This window comes from Anas acuta, chromosome 17 (genome assembly GCF_963932015.1).
Source record: "Anas acuta chromosome 17, bAnaAcu1.1, whole genome shotgun sequence".
Classification (NCBI taxonomy): domain Eukaryota; kingdom Metazoa; phylum Chordata; class Aves; order Anseriformes; family Anatidae; genus Anas; species Anas acuta.
The window spans coordinates 5466788-5487729 of record NC_088995.1 but is presented as its reverse complement, the minus strand read 5'-3'; the positions used below and the strand labels follow the sequence as shown (position 1 = coordinate 5487729).

At 53.8% G+C, this 20942-nt stretch overlaps 1 protein-coding gene across 3 annotated transcripts; it reads left to right on the top strand.

The window, feature by feature from the left end:
• The first annotated feature begins 636 nt into the window (after positions 1 to 636).
• EWSR1 (EWS RNA binding protein 1) lies at positions 637 to 20596 on the top strand. Of its 3 annotated transcripts, none has more exons than XM_068701260.1 (17): positions 637 to 756; positions 2494 to 2530; positions 2766 to 2817; positions 4982 to 5105; positions 9807 to 9993; positions 11237 to 11404; positions 12164 to 12378; positions 12875 to 13055; positions 15893 to 15927; positions 16461 to 16493; positions 17122 to 17240; positions 17848 to 17977; positions 18279 to 18401; positions 18484 to 18661; positions 19035 to 19132; positions 19710 to 19980; positions 20153 to 20596. In XM_068701260.1, exons 1-17 carry the CDS (start codon positions 744 to 746, stop codon positions 20190 to 20192), a joined length of 2004 nt encoding a protein of 667 aa, XP_068557361.1. In that variant the 5' UTR covers positions 637 to 743; the 3' UTR covers positions 20193 to 20596. The 3 variants fall into 3 exon arrangements, with proteins under 3 accessions (XP_068557361.1, XP_068557360.1, XP_068557362.1); XM_068701259.1 differs by having other exon boundaries at positions 15890 to 15927; XM_068701261.1 differs by lacking the exons at positions 16461 to 16493; positions 17122 to 17240; positions 17848 to 17977; ... (3 more) ...; positions 19710 to 19980; positions 20153 to 20596 and having other exon boundaries at positions 14643 to 15927.
• The last annotated feature ends 346 nt before the right edge of the window (positions 20597 to 20942 follow it).

Below are 20942 nucleotides of genomic sequence, written 5' to 3'. Positions count from 1 at the left end.
CATCCAGGGGACCCCCACCCATCCATGGTACCCCCACCCAGGGGACCCTCACCCAGGGGACCCCCACACACTTGTGGGACCCCCAGCTGGGGGACACCCACCCAGGGGACCCCCACCTGCCTGTGGGACCCCAACCCAAGGGACCCCCACCCACCCAAGGGACCCCCACCCAGGAGACCCCCACCCACCCGTGGGACCCCCAACCTATGACACCCTCACCCAGGGGACCCCCACCCACCTGTGGGACCCCCACCCAGGGGACCCTCACCCAGGGGACCCCCACCCATCCATGAGACCCCCACTCATGACACCCTCACCCAGGGGACCCCCACCTGTCTGTGGGACCCCCACCCAAGGGACCCCCACCCAGGGGACCCCCACCCACTCGTGGGACCCCCACCCAGGGGACTCCACCCAGGGCACCCCCACCTCCCTTTGGGACCCCCCCACACCCCTTAGGAGACCCCCACCCCCTACAACCCCCCACAATCCCCCCCATAGCCCCCCCTTAGCCCCCTAATGACGTCACGCGGGACTCCCCTCCCTCCGCGTGACGTCAGCACCCCCCTCCCTCCCCTCCCTCCCCTCCCTCCCCTCCCCGGACCGTACCACCCCCTCCATCCCCCCCCCCCCCTTTCCCCCCCGCGGTTGGTACGTGCCGGCCGGGCAGGGCGGCGCATGCGCAGTGCGGGGGCGGCGGCGGCGGCCGGACGTTGGGAGCGCGGAGGGAGGAAGGCGACAAAATGGCGTCCACGGGTGAGGGCGGCCCGGCCGCGACGGGGGGGGACGGCACCGGCCGGGACCGGGCTGGAGGGGCCGGGGAGGGCTCCTCGGGGCCGGGGGAGAGCTGGGGAAATCGGGGGGGGATCGGGGAGAGCGGTTGTGGGCTGTGGGGGCCTCGGGGGGGAGGTAACGGCCTGTGAGGGGGGGGGGGGGGTTCGCTGAGGGGGCTGTGAGGGCCCGGGGGGGGCCTCAGGGCGCTGTGGGGCTGGGGATCGGCAGGGCTTTGTTCTTTTTGTAATATTAGCGTGTTATAGCATGGCTGCTTTATTGTATTATCCCTTTATAGTGGCTGTTTTATAACGTTAAGGCGTTAGGGCTGTGGGAGCGGGGCTGAAGCGTTTTAACGCGGGCCCCTTGTGGTGTGTGGAGCCTGGCAGGGCCCCGGGGGCCTGCCCCGACCCCTTCCCCGTGTGTCCTGCCCGGTGCTGCTCCCTGGGGGGCGATTTCCCCCTGTCAGACATCCCCACTGGTCACAGAGCTCCTCCAGTGTCACCCTGAGCCCTGCCAGCCGTGCAGGGAAGGGGAGCAGCCCGCCCCGTAAGCTCCCGTCTCCGTACGTTGGGATTGCACGCAGGCAGACCCGCGGCCTCCAGAGCTGCTGCTGGGTGCAAACGGCGATTCCAAAACGGTTCCTGGAGCCCCCGGCAGCTCGGTGGGAAGCAGAGCGGTGAAAGTTACACCTTAAGGGTGGCTGAGGGCTGTAGGAAGGATTCAGGCGGGTTCTGTAAATTCATAAAGCTCGCTTCTTTGATAGAGAGTGGCTTGTCCCAAGGTGCAATCACAGCAGAGACACCAGAACGTTTCCCTGCGAGGGTCTGAGCTCTGCTCCTGTTCAGCCTCTGAGTGCAGCTCAGTCGGATGCTGAAGCCCAGGCAGCAAACAGGAGCAAACACTGAGCCTGTTCGCAATATCCATCCTCGGGACCTTTCAGGTCCTGGGAGGGCTGGAGAAGCGCTCCGGCTGGAGAGGTTCTGTCAAAGCCATGGGTTTGCTCTAGAGCCTTGGATGGGAACTGGAAGTGGTGACTTGGAGGGAAAACATGCACGCAGGAGCTGTAAACGTTCAAATACAGCCTTGTAGTTGCCGCGTGGATGCGTTTCCCAGCCCTAGCAGCCAGCCGGGCCAGCGCAGGCTTTTTCTGCTGGGGTTTTGGGGATTTCAGTTCTTTAAACCAGAGCGTTGGCACGGGCTGGGGATTTGGGGAAGGAATCGCTGCCAGCTGCCTGTTCCGAACCCTGATAGGGAAAAGTGTTAGAACTTTCCAGCGGTTTGTTTGCGTCCTTGAAAGTTAAATAGAAAGCGAAGCGTTGTCATTCCAACGGACCGGGAGCTTGCAACCTGGCCCTTTGAAACCAGGGGTTTTGTGAGTGTCAGCCCCGCAGTTTCTTTTGTTCCTAAACAAAACACCCTGCTGCCAGTCCCCTTGGGTGTTAGCCAAGGTGGCAGTTAAATTAAAGTAGGGTCATTTGAGATCAAAGTTGTGGCTGCAGAGCAGCAGGAGCCATAAAGGGAAGAGGGGTTTTGTTTCCTTTAAAAAAGCTGAGAAAGTGCATTTACCTTACTCTTTGGAGGCTGGATTTCCAGCGGTTTATAGCAGTCCTTTGGAGTTGCAGGAGGAAATTCCAGCTGCTGCCTTCTTATGCTGTTAATTTTGTTAAGCCTTTGTTAACTTTTTTTTTTATTATTATTATTTTCCTTTTTCTCTTGCAGATTACAGTACCTACAGCCAAGCTGCAGCTCAGCAGGGGTAAGTCGCATCGTGCTCTTATCCCACCCCACAAAAAGGTGTGATGTGTGCGCAGTAACTGCGCTGTAGCCTCAGCTCGGCCGTGTGTGCACATCCCAAAGGCTTTCCCCTTTTGCCTTGCCTTGGGATTTCATCGGGAGCCACCTGGATATGTCCAAATCATCCCGTGATGCATGTGTTGTGTGAGCCGGGGGTACGGGGGCGCATTATAAATCTCTTCAAATTCCTTTTGCAGCTACAGCGCGTACGCACCTCAGCCAGCTCAAGGATACGCACAGACCACCCAGGTAACGCACGGGGGGGTTGGGAAGTAGTTGCATGCCCCCCAGTAAAGCACACAGCGCTCTGCCAGCCCCAAAACACAGCTTCAAAACCTGTCCCTAGAAGTTGTCTTGTAGCTCCCCTCCCAGCCTGCGCTGCTTGCTTCGAGTGAGAACTGCCTGACAGCAAGGAGCTTTAGCTTTCCCCTTCCATGTCATTAGATGTTCTGGGAGATTTTTTTCAACCCTAAGGATTCTCTGATTCTGTATCCGAACCTGTTGCTGAGGGGACCGTAGAAGCCCGATTCCTGGGGCACATTTGACATTGAGGTGTCAGTGGGTGTTTAGTTAGTGGTGTAGGGCAGAGAGACTGATAAAAAGAGGAGAGATGGGGGAAATTATCGTGTCACAAACAACACAGTCGGAGAAATCAGGAGGAGGGGATAGATTTTTCATGGAGGTATTGTAGCTGAAACTGTTAATTTTGTCAATTGGCTAGACTGCAAACTGATGGCGATCTTTAAGAGATGAATTAAGTGATGCCTTTCTCATCCTTAGAATCCAAGCTCCTAAAACCACAGCTGTGTACGCTCTACAAGTGTGTTTTTGGAGCAGTCTGGGTTAATTTTTACCCAGTATCTCCAAAGAGTGCTTTCTGAAAGGAGATCCCCGCCACTCAAAAACACACATCAGTATTCTGGAGTCAAAACCAACTGCCCTGCATGTTACTGAGCAGCTTCAAACGGGTTAACCCAGCTGGGCTGTGTTCCTGCTGCCCACACCAGCCAGTTTGCAGCAGGCTGGTAAAAAAAAAACAAAACAAAACAAAAAAAAACACCTTCATAAAAACCTTTGGTGCTGCAATACCTTTGCAAAAACACGGCCTTTACAGGGCGAGCACAGGCTCACTACTGGCATTTGGGTCGGCCAAAGGGAAAATGACAACACCTTGTGTTGTGAATAAATATATGGAGGGAGGACAAGGCGAGAGCTGCTGCCAGAGTACGGGTTGCACAGAAGGTGTGAGGAGGCTTCGATGTCCTTCAGGGCGAGGCTGCACAACCCGCTTCTCCCTCTCAGCTGTAGGCAGATTGCCATGGGGGGCTCACGGGGTTTTCTGCCTCTTGTTGGGGTGAGCTTCCACTGGTGCTGGAAATCCCAGGCTGGTCGGAGTTTTGTTGAGATCTGTGGCTTGGCGAGGATCTGTGCTGCTCGTGAGCCAGGGAGAGGAGCTCACAGATAACACGGGCTTAGGTCCCAAAAAGTATTTAATTGCCAAACTCCCCCCAGAAACCAGCAAGTACCTCTGAAAATCCAGCTGTTAAGGCTTGTATTTGTGCTGCTTCTTGAGCTGTACCCACAGTTTCACCCAAAACACAGCAGCTGACCACACGGAGCTGTTAGAAGCTGCCCGGTGCCCGAGGTCTGGGCTGTCTGGGCCGTGGCACGGGGCTGAGGGCTGCTGGCAAAACAGCAGCACCAGCAGCTCTGCACTGAGCCAGCCACCTCAATCAGGCTGCCACGGCTAAAGGGCTGCTCTGAGTGCTCTCCTCGGGACTGAGCAAGGCAGCGGCAGTTCTTTAGTCTGTGTTTGAGCCTGAACTTGGGGTAAAACGTGAGCTGAGAGCTGATCTCTTGCTGACTGCGAGGGCACTGGGGCAGGAGCGGCTGTAACTGCAGCAGTGGGGTGACCACGAGCCCTCGGAAGCCCAATAATCTCTTATTTTTAAAACTGTCGACTAGTGGGCATGAAGAACATTCATAACAACTTACTGAAAGCTTAAATAGGTTTCTTCTAGTGAGTGCTGAAGGAGCTGACGTTGTCAGGAGCAGACAGCTCTGTCCTCTGGGTGGCCCCGCTCCCAGCAGTGCAGGTTAGCCCTCAGGAGGTCCTTGTGAACATTCCTGTGTGCCTGGGCAATGACAGGGAGCTGGGTGCTCTCCTGCTCTGCTTTACGTAGAGCAAAAGTGTGATGTGAATACACAGGAGGCTCCCCCTGCCCCTGGTCCTGGCTTTGAAAAGCTGTGTTTGTAAGGTCACTGCAGATCTGCGCTGAAACTTGCAGTAGCGCCATGTATTTGAGTACCCTTGGCTTGGCTCAGGTTGCGTCCAGCAGGGCCCGCGTGTGTCCGTGCAATGCGTGCGAGTGCCTTCTGTTTGGGAATTAAATTCGTGTCATTTTCGGGGCAGACGTACGGGCAGCAGAGCTATGGAACGTACGGCCAGCCCGCTGACGCCAGCTACACGCAGCCGCAGACGACCGCCACGTACGGGCAGACTGCGTACGCCACGTCCTACGGGCAGCCCCCCACCGGTAAGAGCCGCGGGACCTCGCGCGGGCTGGGGTAGGAGCTGGGCCCTGCTCCGTGGCTGCAGAGTGTGCTGTGCTTAATGGGAGCACGGCAGCACTCGTGGGAGGCTGCACTCTGCTTGCTCCAGAGCCCACACGGCGAGTCGGTGTCCTGAGCGCTCCCTGAAAACCAAATCCTGAAGGTGCTGCGTGCCCGTTCTGATAGCGTGCCCTCCACTCCTTGCCTTGTGCTTCCCACAAGGGACCAGCACAGGTCTGGCTCCTGCTCGCTCCTGCATGCAAAGTGCCGGCTCATCCTGGCTAAGCTTGCGGTGTTAACCCTCTGGGTGTCACTTCCAGCACCAAAACCACCCAGCAGCGCAGCGCGCACAAGGACAGGGAGGATTTGCTGGGATGCAGTGGTTTGCAACCTCCACACCTCTGTAACAAGCAGCTCTGAGAGGTGTGAGAGGTGTGGTTTGTGGGTAGAACTTCCTAAACACTGACAGCCATGCCCAGATGCTTCAGGTGAACACAACCTTACCGTTCCCTGAAGGACCTGGACTCTTTGACCTGGAGTCCTGTATGTGTGAGCGTCTTGATGTATGAAAGAAACTGTTGAGACCTCATTTAATTGTTACGTTTGGACTGAATATTCAGGAGACTTCGAAAAAGAGAAGAGTTTTTCCTCCGAGCAGTGCCTTGGGTGCACTTTTCTGCAGATTCACTCTTGGCTATGAGAGGCATGAATTGCTGTTGCAGTGGGAGCTTTCTTCGGTGTTTCCCAAAGCACGGGAATGCTGGGACAGGCAGGAGATGTTCCGGGGGGGCACCTGGCCACAAAAACCACTGGGGAACCTTGCGAGGAGGAGGCAGAGAGAAAATAACATCCCATGGAGTAGATGTGTTGGACATCTTTGGTGTGGCTGAGGAAAATCTGCCTGGCAGGCAGGATGTGTCCTGCAGGACAAGAAGCAGTGCCCTCTAGCCGGTGGCACTGCTGGTTATTTGCGGGTTTTCTCCTTGCCTTTACCAGGCCGTGGATGTAAACAGGCAGCAAAATTGATTTGGGGACTTCTCGGATTTTTCTTGGAAATGCTTGAGTCCCTTGGTCCGTACTGCTGACTCCGCTCCTGCAAGGGTTGTGCTTGTGCTTGTTCCTCAAGAGCAAATTTGCTGGAGTAATAATAATATCGGGTGTCTTTTCTGCATGGCTTCTTGTGGAGCCAAAACGCTGCTTTTATTTTTTTCATCCAGAATAAAAGAAAGCTGAGGAAGTGGCCCAATGAGAGGCTGTGTCAGGCCTTCACGTGCGATTTGCCTCAACCCGTGCGGCATGTCTGTGGCAGAGCTGGTGGTGTTGCTCTCGAGGCAGAGTGCCAGGTTGGATTTATTCTTCCTGTACCTGCCTCTCCTTCAGGAGCTGGGCAAATGAGGCTGATGGTGCTCAGAGCCTGTCACTGCCTCTGCCGAGTGCTCGTTCTGGCTTTCTGTACCATGCAGAGCCCACGGTGCAGCCCGGGGCTTGTATCTTCGTGTCCTGAGAGACCTGCAAGTTTTGCAGTTGAATTTCAGTTTCTTTTTCCTTGGCATCACCTTTTTGTAGCAGACAACTCACCGCGATTCTGCACTAACTTAAAAACCAAGTGACTTTTTTTTTGTCTCAGTGTCTTTTTTTTGTAAGATTCCATTGTTGCAGGGAAATTCGGATCCCGTGCAGATGTATGTGCCCGCTAGGGACTGTGTGCCTCAGACTGGGGCTGTTCTAAGGTGCCTGGGGACATCTCAGGTGGAGCAGCCTGCCTCCAGCCTCCTTGCTCCCGTGGCTACAGGAGAAGGTGACTTGGTGGCCTCTGGTCCAGCCCCCGGGGTCAGGAACCCACGGGCTCCTCTGCAGCTCTGCCGGCAGCAAGTGGATTAGGGGATTAATCAGCACCATCGTGCCTGTGGTCATGGTTTGCTCTTTAATCACTGCAGGATGTAAGCCTGAATTACAAGAGTAAATAAACAGCTGCAGCTGGGTGGTTATTGGCTTTCTAACAACGTCGGCCGGGGCCAAATGCAGCATTGCAAATCTCGAAGCATGGATCTGCTCTGCGTAGTCCAGCAGGAGCTCCTTGTGAAAGATAACCAGCTCCCACTTCTCTCTCCACCTGTGAAATTGAAGGTTGGATGTGTAAAGAGTTCCTCGTGTGTTCCGAATTGGGAAGTAGGCACGCCCTGAGCTATGCTGGCTGCCCCGCTACCCTGTGATTACCTACCAGAATAAAGCAGGGAGAGGGCAGCTCCTGCTTCCCCTTCCCTGGAGCCTCGCGGGGAGGAGCGTGTGCCCAGCAGGAGCTGGCTTTCTTTGGGCTCGTGGACCTGTGGGGAGCTTCTGGTGCTGCTGGAATCGGAGAGAAGCCTCCGAAAATGCTGCTGGCTGACACGAAGCCTGCTTGTTTCAGAATAAACCTCTCTGACCACAGTTCTTAGCTCGATGCTCTCTGAGGACCAAAACCTGCCAGCTTGCCCTTTCTGCGTGAAGGTTTCCTAGACTTCAATGAGGGTTTTGCTCGCAGGCATGAGTGCTCGGAGAGGAAACTGAGCCACGTCACTGGACTTCTTAAAGCAGGTTGTCAAAGTGCTGCTGTTCCCCTTTCCTTGCAGTGTTTGTTCTGCAGATCTGCCACTTGTCTCGTTAACTGACGAGGGGAGGAGGGAGAAGCGACGCTGTGTAAACGGCCCCTTCAAAAACACAGCTCCTGAGGGTTTTCTGAGTCTTTAAACTGCTGTTGCTGAAACCAACACGTGGAGCAGCGGGATGTTAAATCGCTGCTTGTTCTTTTTTTGGTGCAGACGCTTCCCGCTGAGCGCACTCGCTCAAGCGAAACGCTCCTTCTAGAGCTGGGGCAGGAAAGCTCAGGATGATTTTCCCCCCGTGCAGAGCCAGGTACCAGCAAGCCCACTCCATGCGGGAGGCCAGTGCTTCCCAACCCACGAGGGTCCCAGTTTGGGAAGAAGACAGCTCTGGCCCTGGGACCGCTGCTCCCCGGGGTACGGCTGTGCCCAGGGGCTGTGGTTTCAGCGGCACGCACGTCACACTACACTTACGCAAGCAGCAGGTTTTTTTAATAAGCGCTCAGGCCTCAGCCAGTTCAAGTAAGAATTCCTTCAGCTTCTGGTGTCGGCTCTCTGGGGGCTCACACTGAAGAGTTTGGGCTGTTTAAATTCTTCTGAGGCACCAAAACCCGTTCAGCATCGTTTCACTCCCCCTTTTCAGTAACGCTCGGAACAGGACTTGGCTTTTCAGAGAGCCTCTCAGCACCAAGGAGCAGCTGAATGACCAGGAGAAGTGATTTGCTGGTGGCTCCTGCCATTATCTCCTGGTGGGAGGGGAGCTTGCTTACCTGCCTCAGTGTTTCCAGCCAGCTTTGGTGTTTCCAGCTTGGCAGCAGCGTGCAGTGGAAGCCAGCCCGTGGCGTTCAGGAGGAGGGCAGCAGCGTGATAAGCCTGTGAGCACAGGAGGCACCAGGCTTGTGGGAGCAGGCAAGGGCTTTCGGGCCGTCTTTTGTAGGTGGAAAAGGGGGAAAGGCTTCTGCCTGCTCGGAGCCCCTTCATCAGGATCCTGAGACTAACTGGAGAGCCTGAGAGTAACAGCAGGATGGGAAGCTGCAGCTTGTTTTTTCAGGTCTGCTTGCAGACTTCTCACTTCTCCTTTTGCTTCTCTAGCTCTGTACTTGCTGGCTGGAGAGGCCTGGTTTGGTAGCAGAGCACAGTGAGGTTGGAAGTGCTGCTGTGCCTTGGGAGGGTGCGCTGGATGAGGGGAAGGAGCTGCAGCCATACGCTGTGTTCTGCTGGAAGTGCTTTCATCTGGGAAACGAGGGCGTCACAATAAAGAGCTGGGCGCAATGTGCCTGAAACGCTTTGTAATTAGAAGAGTATGTCACAAGTGTCCCCCGTTTAATCAAAATATTAAGCGATGGAGAAGCTGTTACCTTAATTGGTGCAATTAAGATCACCTCAGTAAGACTGAGGCCAGTTGGCTGCTTTCTGGCAATCGTTTTGTGTTTTTAGGAAGTGAGCTTTTGCTAAGAAAATCTGTAATTGATGGCTTTCTAGGTAAATCTTTTTTTCATAATTTGAAAACGTGCTTGCAAGGTTCTTAATGATAAAAAAGCCACCGTGGCAGTACCTGGTTTGTGGTTCTCTGCTGACAAGCCAAGTGGTCAGCTGCATTGCCTAGCGACAGCTGCTGGTACGGCTAATCTAAACGGAGCTGCTTTGGGGTCTTGGATATTCTGGTAAAATCGTTCAGAAATAAATGTGTGTGAGCCATGAGCTTTTCATCTTAAGCAAGCTGAACTTCTAAGAGGAACAAAGGCACATAAAACATCAAAAAACAGACACGTAAAATAGCTTCTGACCTTTCTGTTACATTAAAGCAAATGTGATGTGCTCCCCTTTAGTTTCTAGGATTGCTGATTTAATACAATACTGCCTAAATGGCTCAGAAAGACCTCTCATGTCAGCCTTGTGCCGCTTGGTGCTTCTGTTTCTCCAAAAAGCTGCCAGGATGGGGCAGAGCTGGGGGAGGCTGGGGTTTCCCAGGGCAGGGCTCTCTCGGAGGGAGGTGACAGGGTGCTGTGGGTCGGTCTGTGGAGGTTTGTGAGGTCTGGCACACAACGAGCGGGAGTGAAGCAGTCAGAAAGGTCCCTGATCTGACCCGGCTGTCCTCTGTTGTAGGTTACACGACCCCGACCGCCCCCCCGGCCTATAGCCAGCCCGTGCAGGGGTATGGCACGGCCGCCTACGATACCAGCACCGCTACGGTTACCACCACCCAGGCTTCCTACGCAGCTCCGTCCGCTTACGGCACCCAGCCTGCCTACCCTGCCTACGGGCAGCAGCCAGCAGCGTCCGCTCCCACAAGGTAACGGGGATTTCCGTCGTCCTCCTCTGCTCTGCTGGTGGGGAGAGCCCCCCCAGGACGCTGCCTGCTGAGCTGGGGCCTGCAGGTTTTGCTCCCACCTTTCCTCTGCCTGTTGCACTCAAGCTTTGCTGCAGCTGTAGCTGATCCCACCGCCTCTCCAGAGCTGGGGGAAGCAGTGTAGGTAGCTTCTGCTCTGGCACAGTGAGTCAGCGCCGTTACTGGGAGATGGGGAGAGCAACCAAGCAGCAAAAATGGGCTCTTGACTCATGATCTAGACCAGAAAATGGATGAGTCTGATGTGATCCTGAGTCACGGGGTTGCTAGGATGATGTTATGCCCTCTCAGTTCTTGAGTGGGCGCACATGCTGAAGACAATTTCCTTTTTAAATCTCTTGTGTCTGGACGCTGTCGATAGCATGTTCAGCCTAATTGTTCGCTCAGGATAGGAAAGGTTTAGGATACGGAATGGAAACTTACTTAGTAATGAGCAAAACCAGCTTTATGCGTCTGCCTGATGTTTGCTGTAACTGTTCCTGTAAGGAAAGCCAGAGCTTGACAGCCCTGTCTGTATCTATCAGATTACATTTAAGTATGAATCCTGATGCCATTTTAAGTAATTTTACCCAGCTTGTAGTTCAACTCTTTTTAGCTCTGATAAACGCTTTGAAATTCGAAGCAGCGTGGGACAATTGTAAAGGAAGGGGACATGCAAATTGCATGCAAAGAGCTATCTTTATTTTCAGGCCTTGAGAGTTAATAACAAACATCCTTTCCCTTTCACCAGCAATATCTGCCTGCAGTGGATTTGCCAAACAATAGTGCCTTTAACTGGCAGCATTTCTGTCTCCTTTTGAGCTGATCGTTTAGGAGCATTGTGCAAAAACAACTGGAGCAGAGGGGCGATGCTGCTGACCGCCTTTCCTGGCCAGTTCACATCCTCTGCTCCTCCCAGAGCCAAAGCCTAAGCCCCTCGCTGTAGGTTTCATGATGCAGCTGGTAAACAGATGCTGTAGTTCTCTTTTATGCTCTCAGCTCAGGATGTTGTCTGGGCCTTTTCTGGTAGCAGGGGAGTGTGCAAATATCCAGTCAGCAGCTGGTAAAACGTTTAGGGCTCAGTGTGCCTCTATGAGCCAGCACCGATGTGGTGCCAGCTTGTAACGCCTCCCAAAGAAAGCGTGCTTCGGTGGGATTCAAGGTGGGGCTTTGTACCGGGCTCCCCTTATTGTTCACTGCTGCTTTTCAGACCCCAGGATGGCAGCAAACCAGCAGAGACCAGCCAGCCGCAGTCCAGTACGACAGGCTACAGCCAGCCCAGCCTAGGCTATGGACAGAGCAACTACAGCTACCCTCAGGTGCCTGCCAGCTACCCGATGCAGCCGGTCACTGCTCCTCCCTCCTATCCTCCTACCAGGTAATTCTTTCAGAAAGCAAAGCCTCGTGCGGCTAGCCTGAGAATTTTGGGGTTCACTTGGGCAAAAGGATTTTTTTTCTCAAGGGATTTCAAATGAACAAGTGTAGAAGGAGGTTTGGTGTCCTGGAAGGAGGGAGGCCTGTTTCTGGTTGGGTGGTACTTGTTCTAGGGAAGATGAGGCTAGAATCGGGTACAGAAACATCTCTGCCTGCACACCTGAAGTGGCAAGACAAAACAGTGAAAAATGTTTTTTAAGAAGTTCCTGAGCTGTAGAGTATGAAAGTGAGCTTTTACTGCCTCATTACACGTGGTTTTGAGAAGGAGCTCACCCCTTTCCCTGAGGTGTCTTTGATGTTTTGATGCTGACTGCTAGAGCGTATGTTTTGAAGTGTTCAAAGCCTGAAGTGCATGAGGGGACAAGTTTTACTATCAATCATCTGAAAGTATTTCAGCACTGAAGCGGAAGGGGAGGCTGTTAGCTGTCTTGCCTCTGACTTCTGCCCTTGCACTTCAGCCTCTTTCTAGAGGTAAACAGTGAACGGTCACGTTGGTTTTGTTTGTAGCAGTCTACCAGGTTTATTCTTCCTCTTGCCATCAGGCCAGGCTCCATAGGATGACTTCACCTTTTTAAGTGGTTTGCGATGGTGCATATGGCTTCTAATTGCCTTACTGCCCAGCGTGAGCCAATTCTGCAGCCTAATGCACACGTGGCGGTGCGCTGGCTTATCTTCCCGTCTTCTTAATGCCTTTGTCTTCCAGCTACTCCTCCACGCAGCCAAGCAGTTACGATCAGAGCACTTACTCCCAGCAGAGCACCTACGGGCAACAGAGCACCTACGGCCAGCAGACTAGCTATGGCCAGCAGAGCAGCTACGGGCAGCAGCCGCCCCCAACGAGTTACCCGCCCCAGACGGGATCCTACAGCCAGGCCCCAAGCCAGTACAGCCAGCAGAGCAGCAGTTACGGCCAGCAGAGTGAGTGTGCTTAGCAGAGCTGTGGGATTGGTGAGGGAAGGGTCGGTCTCCATCGCCCTTGCAGGGTGAGCTGTCTCTGAGGGAGGCTTTGAGTGGCTTTATTTGGGTCTGAAGGATCTGAGCATGCGGCTGTGCTGAAGGGAGCACACTGTAGCTGGTTTTTGCCCTCGCTCACTGACCAACAGCTTGCCTGGCTCATTAGACAATTACAATGCTCCCCTCAGCGTGGGGAAGGTGGGCAGATGGTTGAAAAACACAGAAATGAGAAATACAACTCAGTACAAACAGCCTGGTGACCATTCTGCAGAGGGCAGGCTGGTAGGGCCTGCCTTAAAACCTGATTCCCCAAGTGGCACGTCGCTCCTTAAGTGCTAGCAAACAACTTTTATGTGATACTGTCCCTTCTGCTGCTGAAGGTATGGAGAAAGGCTTTGAAAGGGAACAGGACCCACTCTTGTCTGCAGCTCTCTGATGTTTTTGTTACAAACTTCCTCAGGCTCGTTCCGTCAGGACCATCCTAGCAGCATGAACGTATACGGACAGGAATCCGGAGGCTTTTCAGGCCCAGGAGAGAACCGGAATATGAGCGGCCCTGATAACCGGGGCAGGGGAAGAGGGGGATATGATCGTGGAGGCATGAGCAGAGGTGGGCGGGGAGGAGGACGCGGTGGAATGGGGTAAGAGCAAATCTTTTCTCCTTTTATCTAATTCTGTTTCACCCCTAGGATTTGAAATGGAAAGAAGGGACTGAAAGGTTGACATTCCCAGCTGTGCTTCCATGGAGAGCATCTCTGTAGCAGCATTGCTTTATTCCATGGAAATGTTATCTGAGGGGGAATAGGAGCAGGATATATGTTTTTTTTTCTGTCCTGCAGCTGGTTGGGCTCGGGGGATCTAGGGGTATTGCTAAACCTGCAACTTTCAGCTCCCTTCGTGGTCGTGCAGAGGTGAAATCCTCTGTGGGGTTTAACAGTAACTTTGGGTTGAACACACACAAACCTCCCGCCAGGTCCAGGAGTCAATTCCTGTGCCTCACTCGCTAGTGGGGACTTTGAGAGTTCAGGTATGTACAAGGCAGAAGCCTGGTGTCAGCCTCTTCGCCTTAGCGGTAGCATGCCGAGCTGCGTCTGTACGTGTATGTGTGGGGCTGATTGCTGCTGGTGAAGCCGGGACTCCGAGTGGCCAGAACGCTTGGAGCTTGGCTGGAGCGTGAAGAAAAAAACCCCAAGGCCGTATAAAGCTCTGGCTTGACTTCCGGGACTGCTCCCCGTTGGAGCTTTCAGGTGCTCTAAATCAGTTTGGCCATTTTAACTGATGGCAAAACCTGGTTTGGTAAACCTGTGTCTGCAGGTCAGCAGGTCGTCTCCCTGCCCGTGCTGTTTGTTTGGATAGAGGCGAGGAAGGAGGACTGGTCCCAAAGGCGAGGAAGAGGAGGAAGATGTAGCTTTGTGTGTGTTCCATCCCTTCGCACCTTAGTTCAGAGCTATGCAGAGCGTCTGTAGATGCTCGCTGGAGATGTGGCATGGGATGCGAAGCGCTGGCCCTCGTATTTTGGCAGGGCAGGTGGAACTGCAGCTCCTCGCTGGTAGGCAACCTCTTGAGCTGCTTGAGTGCCTGGTGGCAACCGGAGCTCGGCAAGCTACGGTCCCACTCTGCATAGCTCTGTCGAAATGAATTGAAGTGGCGTGAAATCTTTATCAGAGAAACGCAACCACCAACGCGTGGAAACAGAAGAAAAAAGCCTTGCTCGTGTTGGGACACATCTGGCTTGAATTGGCTCGAGTGGAGTAGAGTTCCACGGTTCTGCATAAAGATTTCACCCATGATGTATTTATTTCTCTAATGGTTTAAAGTAGATGTAGACACTTGAAATGTCTGTCATCACATCTTAAAATTTCTAGCCCCTCTGGAGTTTCTCGTGCCAAAGATGTATCATTTATCTCTAATTCCACGCCGTAATCCCAGCATAAATTACGTATTTAGCGATTTCCACCTGACTAGACCATAAAAGAGGGCCCCCTGCTCTATGGACGCAGACTTTCTGCTGTCCATGGAAAAGGTGGCCTTCCTATGAGCACCCAGGGGCAGGTAGGGGAACTCGGCCCTTCTTATTATGCTGTGGTGATGGATTTCAGTGTCTCCAGCAGGTAAGGAGCTCGATGTTATTAACGTGCCCTTTTTCATTGACTCGATTATTTTATATTTTCATTGGCTGTTAAACATGGAAACTTTTTAACATGCTTTGTCGCATTTATATGCTACAGGTTACAAAGTGAGAGCCTTGTATACACTTCAATACTTAAAAAGTACCCGTACTCAGTACTCAGCCGGCAGCATAATGAAAAGTGGGACTAGACACGGTGTCCATATGGAGAGGAAAAATATACATAGAATATTTTTAACCAAATGTATTCATTGTATAAATGGAATCCTTCTGTAACTTTGGTAACTGAATACTTGTTGTTTGGTAATAAAACCAGAGGAGGTATACTACTTAAGAATTGTGTAACGTTAAAAAAAAAAAGTGTAAACGTATATGTTTAAAAAGAGAGACATTACGTAAATGGTGTGTACTTTAACAAAAGGAGGCAAAGCTGCATGCAACAGCTTGAAACTGTGTATTGACAACTTTTTTTTTCCAGTATTAGAGGTGCAATACTTGCTAGAAAATAGTGGTGCTCTCCCTCCTCTGCTTGTCTCCTTCAAACCAGCTTTTGTCTTGCCAAAAAGAGAAAGAAACGACAAAAATACTTTTCAGGTGGCATTTTCCTAATTAACCAGCACTTGAAAGCAGTCCTAAAGCGAAAGCTTCAGCCAAAGCTTTCGATGAAAGCTGCGGCCATGAGTTTGCATTGGCGCGTGCCAAAATCTTCGGTCCCGGTCTGTGTCCACAAAGCTGCACCCCAGGCCTTCGAGCCCTCGCTGTATTCTGTAAGTTCTCCTTCCACAGAGACTTGTTAAATTCAGTAGCGACCTGAATGTATGGCTTTATACCGAGGTTTTAGCGGAAATGTCATCTGAACTGTGTTGTAGGCATCGCGTATGGTTGTCTCCTACCTTTTAACTGTTAATGTCAGGGACCTGCGGGCTCGTTTCGCGCTCGTGCTGCGAGAGGCTGAGGGTGCACCTTTATGTACACACAGAGGGGAGGGAGTTGACCAGCGAACGACCCAGTGATTTATTTTTTTTTTTTTGGAATAAAAGCACAATTTGTAACGCCCGAAAACATTTTTTGCCAAGTATTGCACTGATAATACCGCTACTACAAGTAAATGGAAGGGTACCGACAGCAAAGTGGTGTCTAAAACCAGACAAGCGAGGTTGTGTATGTAAAGGAAATTTGAGCAAGCTGCCCTGAAGAAAGGCATAGTGACAAGATGAGAGAGAGAGAGACAGATGCATTGTTTGGAGATGTTTAGCCAGTGCCCTTCTTCCCAGTGAGCCGCAGAGGCTCAGAGCGGTACTGGCTTTGTAAAGGGAAAGGCCTTCATTTCTTCGTTTATCCCCCCAGCAGCGCTGGAGAGCGAGGTGGCTTCAATAAGCCTGGTGGTAAGTTTTTGAGCATTACAATGGATAGTGTTAAAAAAAAAAAAAAAAAAATTGCAGTCAGTTTTTAGAAAAAGTGTAATTTTTATTAGTTTAAGTGGTTAAAATGACATGTGCAACAAGACTGTAATGGGTACTGCCGGCAATGCCTAGGGGTATGCGGTTACAGGACACAGGGTAACTCGGAAGAATTGAGAAACCACTTCTGTAATTTGGGGAAAATAAATGGTTTGGATTTGATAAATTTTTTTCTTTAAAAGTAACTTTTTATTAATGAACTTAAAACCGATTGGCCTGGTAAAGCATTTAAAAAAAAAAAAAGCGTAATAGTGGTTAATGGTTTGAAAGGCTGCTAAAACTAGCGAACCGATCGCCAAGTAAAGGTGCATTGCTGACGTTTTTGCAATGCGGGTCAAGTTGAGTTTAACCAACGCCATCGAATGGTGGTTATAAGTAGATAGTGTTGTGTGTGTCGGTCCTTCAGCCCGCAAGGCGTGCACTAACACAGCTTCTTATGATTCTCTCCTGACTGGCAGGACACATGGAAGAAGGACCGGACCTTGACTTAGGTAATTGCAAATAACTGCTCGCAATCCCTCCCAGGCTCGTGAAATTGTGATTTCTGTGCTCGTCCTCTGCTCGGGACGAGGGCTGGAGCCGTGGAAGATGTTACCCTGTGTCTGACCCTTCTGTAGAAGGAGCACGAGGATGCTCTGCACTTGCAGTCCCTTTGTGGCCAGTTCATTCATTCCTTTATTCCTGACTCATGAGATCATGGACTGGTGGAAAACCACAGGTGTTTGTGAGAGGCTTACGCTTCTCCGTGGGAACCAGGGGCTGTTTGAGGAGCTGCTCTGTGCAGCAGAAAGCACAATTCAGGCTGGGGTCCTCAGAGGTCTCCCGTTACCCCCAAGCGGCCTAACAGTGCCGTTTGCTTTGCGCTGGGAGGGTCTGGGTGTCTGTCTGTCTGCAGGGAGCAGAGGAGGCAGCCAGCACATTCAGAGCGGAGCTGCCTCCCTGCCCTTAGCAGCTGCTGCGGGGTCACCACTCTCAGTACCTCATTCCCATGTCGTTTGGGGTAAATGCACCCTTGGAAAGAGGAGCCACAGCTGGCCGAGGGGCTGATGTGACCCGAGGGCTCCGTGCTGCCAAACTGCTGCCTCTGCTCGCACAGTGACGCTGTGAATTGTCTCCTAGGCCCACCCATGGACCCAGACGAGGACTCAGACAACAGCTCGGTGTATGTGCAGGGACTCAATGATAATGTGACCCTGGAGGATCTGGCAGACTTCTTCAAACAGTGCGGGGTCGTCAAGGTGAGAGGAACCCGTGTGCGCAGTTCAGCTCCTGCCCACCTCCAGCGGGCAGAGCACAGGGAAAGGGACTGGGTTTGCCCACGTCCCTGCCAAGCATGTCACTTGTCCCCACCAGCAGCTGGCCACATCTGCCTGGGCAATAAGCCCACCATGTTCTGGGGCTGCCTTGTAGCTCCATCTTTCCCAAAGAGCCTCTGCAGGATTTGTCCCTCGGCATCTCCATGAGATGTGTGCAAGCGGCAGCACTTCCAGTCCTGCGGGAAGGAAGCGTGGCTGTGGATCTGCTGGTGGGATGTGACAGCTTGAGGGATCGGGGTGGGGGAGGATGTGGAGAGGCTGCAGCTCAGTCCTTGCAGCAGCAGGTGCTTGTGGGAGAGGCTGCTGGGCCAGGCAGTGCTGTCTGGGGCCAGTTCCTCATTTGTTTGCCTATCTGGGGAGGAGCTGTCACACGCAGTAAGCCAGCGGGCCCTTTTTTCTGCCGTGGGGATGCCTAAGAGAGGCTCACCTAGGAAGCCCGTTGTCTCAAATGGAGGCGGAACAGAGAAGAGAATCCCCGCTCAGCACACAGGGCTGTGTGACTGGCGATGACGTTTTGGTGTCCTGCTAGATGAACAAGAGGACCGGGCAGCCCATGATACACCTCTACATCGACAAAGAAACCGGCAAGCCAAAAGGAGATGCCACGGTGTCGTACGATGACCCATCTACTGCCAAAACAGCTGTCGAGTGGTTTGATGGTGAGTACATGGGCTGCGTTTCGGGATGGGTTTGCCTCGTGACTGAATGTGTGTCTGACAGAAGTCAGCAGTTCTGTCCTCTGCATGGAGGCCAGCGGTGATGTAAGGCTGGCTCCAGGCAGTCGGGCTCGTGCCTAAAAAACCTAAAAAGTTCCTAGTTTTAACTGGAACAGGTAAGCTTGGTACGATGGGCGATGCTTTCCATGTGGTCAGGGACTCTGTGATGTGTGTGATGCCGGGGTCTGGCTGACAGTGGACACCCCGGCTCGCAGTGAGGCTCTTGCCCTTGTGTTCCTCCTAGGGAAGGATTTCCAGGGCAGCAAGCTGAAGGTTTCCCTCACGCGGAAGAAGGGCCCGATGAACAGCATGAGGGGCGGGATGCCGCCCCGTGAGCAGCGGGGAATGCCTCCCCCTCTCCGCGGAGGTAACAGCAGCTCCCCCAGCCCCAGAGGGGCCGCGTCCTCCAGTTTGGCTCGTTCCTGTCCCTAACGCTGCCTTCCTTACAGGGCCGGGGGGGCCTGGAGGCCCGGGGGGGCCCGGCGGCCCGAGCGGTCCCATGGGCAGGATGGGAGGCCGAGGAGGAGACAGGGGCGGCTTCTCCTCCCGAGGACCGAGAGGCTCCAGGGGAAACCCCTCTGGGGGCAGCGTCCAGCACCGCGCCGGCGACTGGCAGTGCCCCAACCCGTGAGTACCCCACAGAGACCCCCTCCCCAGGCAGTGTCACCGCATGTCACCTCGTGTCACCACGTCACACGAGGACCTGGCACCTGCATAACCACCCCGGGGGCAGGGAGAGAACCTCAGGCTGTTAGAGCACCGCAAGGAGCCTTTTGTTTGAGGCTCTGAGACACAAATAGGCCCTTCTCAAAAGCAAAGGAAGTTCCACCGTGCTGTGGGCTTGCTCCGGGACTTGCTCCAGGTCCCGCTGACCAGCCTTTGTGTTTCCTGCGCCCGGACGTGGTGTTGTTAGGTGGCCACGCAACACTTCTGAGCCTTACCTAACCAGAAACGCATTCCCGGTTTGTGCTGACTGTTTGTTTGTTTTTCTTTAACCTAGGGGATGTGGAAACCAGAACTTTGCCTGGAGAACAGAGTGCAATCAGTGCAAGGCTCCTAAACCAGAAGGGTTTCTGCCGCCACCGTTTCCCCCTCCAGGTACGTGTGTGATAGAGTTCAGGGCCGGGCCGGGCCGGTGGCACAGAGGTTTCCAGGAGTGCCACGAGGGCAGTCAGCTGCCCCGGGCACTGTTCTGGGGATGTTTTAGGGAGTGGCTGCTCCCTGCCCCGAGAGCTGCTGAGGAATTATCCCTTTTCTGAGCTGTGAGGCAGAGGCTGGGACTGCTCTGACCTCAGCCTCTCCCACACTTCCCTGAGCTGCCAAGTCTCTTCTGTGGGGCTGTCGCTGGTGCTCCAGTTCCCCGCAGCGCCACTTTGGCCTCGTTACTCCCAGGCAGTGCCCTCTTAACGAGCCTCCCATCCCTCCTGGCTCTCAAGGAGACTTCCTTGCCACGATCCATCAGCCCCTGGGTGTAACAACGGCTGTGTGCAGGCAGCACCTCCTGTCCCCAGCCTCGTTTCCCCTCAGCCCCCCCCAGCTCCTGCTCCTCGCCCCGTTTCAGTGCCCTGAGACATCCCTGGTTGAGGAGGGGATGGGTTGGAAGGGCTGGAGCGGTGTCTGGCCCCGGCAGGCTCTGGCTCTGGTTGCTCCGAGCTTTTTTTTCCCTTCCCTCCAGGAGGAGACCGCGGCAGAGGCGGCCCCGGGGGGATGCGAGGAGGAAGAGGAGGAGGGGGCCTCATGGACCGCGGGGGACCCGGTGGCATGTTCAGAGGCGGCCGCGGCGGAGACAGAGGTGGCTTCAGAGGCGGCCGGGGCATGGATCGAGGTGGCTACGGAGGAGGAGGACGGCGAGGAGGAGGACCCGGAGGCCCCCCTGGCCCCCTGATGGACCAGATGGGAGGCGGAGGCAGAGGCGGCAGGCGTGGAGGACCAGGAAAGATGGACAAGTGCGTGGGGCAGGGGGCTGGGGGCCGGGGGGGCTCTACCCTGAGAAGAACAAGGAGGGAGGGAGGTGTTAGGGCACGGGGAGACACCAAATGGTGGAAATCAACACGGGGGGGGGGCCCAGCTGGGAGGGACACCCCAATATCACACCTAACCCAGCCTCTTTCCTTGCAGGGGTGAGCACCGCCAGGAGCGCCGAGACCGGCCCTACTAGAGGCAGACCCCGCAGAGCTGCATTTACTACCAGATTTATTTTTTAAACCAGAAAAAAAAAATGTTTTAAATTTATAATTCCATATTTATAATGTTGGCCGCAACATTATGATTATTCCTCGTCTGTACTTTAGTATTTTTCACCGTTTGTGGAGAAACATTAAAACCAAGTTCAACGGTAGCGTGCCGAGTTATTTTTCCCCCCTCCTCTTCCCCCCCCATCCCCTTTTAAAAATGGTTGTTTAACTCCGACTAAACCGCTGCGCCCCCCCCGTTGTGAGCATGCTCGTATCACCGTGTGCCACCCCCGGAGGTGGCGACTAACTGTAACGATGTTAATGGTTGTGATGTTTTTTTTTTATTAAAAAAAAAATAATAATAAAATTCCCGATGTTTATAAACGTACCACTTCTGGCCTCTCTTCGGAATGTCACCCTGGTGGGTGCAGCAGCCTGGAGGAGCCCCTTTAGTCCCTTTTGGGGACGGTGGGCTCGTGTCCCCCTTGATCCAGGACCCCAAAAGCCAGCAGAGCTTTCCCCTGGGGCTGCTGAGCCCCTGTGGGGTCCAGCTCATGCTGACCCCTCGGGAAGGGGATTTGGGATTTCCCCTGCTCTGCCTTCCTTGGGGTGGGGGGCGAGCTGTGGGCCTGTCCCTGGCACCCCAGGGACCTCTTTTGGACCCCGCTGCTTGGGGTGACGCCAGCAACCACTGCCCGGGGGGTCCCGCTGGGGGTCCCGGAGCCCCGCTCCTG

What these genes read in the sequence shown, in the direction of transcription:
- EWSR1 (XM_068701259.1), top strand. An exon ending in AACAGTGCGGGGTCGTCAAG is followed by an intron (nt 17,241 to 17,847) that starts GTGAGAGGAACC and finishes GTGTCCTGCTAG; the next exon opens with ATGAACAAGAGGACCGGGCA. An exon ending in GCCACCGTTTCCCCCTCCAG is followed by an intron (nt 19,133 to 19,709) that starts GTACGTGTGTGA and finishes CCTTCCCTCCAG; the next exon opens with GAGGAGACCGCGGCAGAGGC.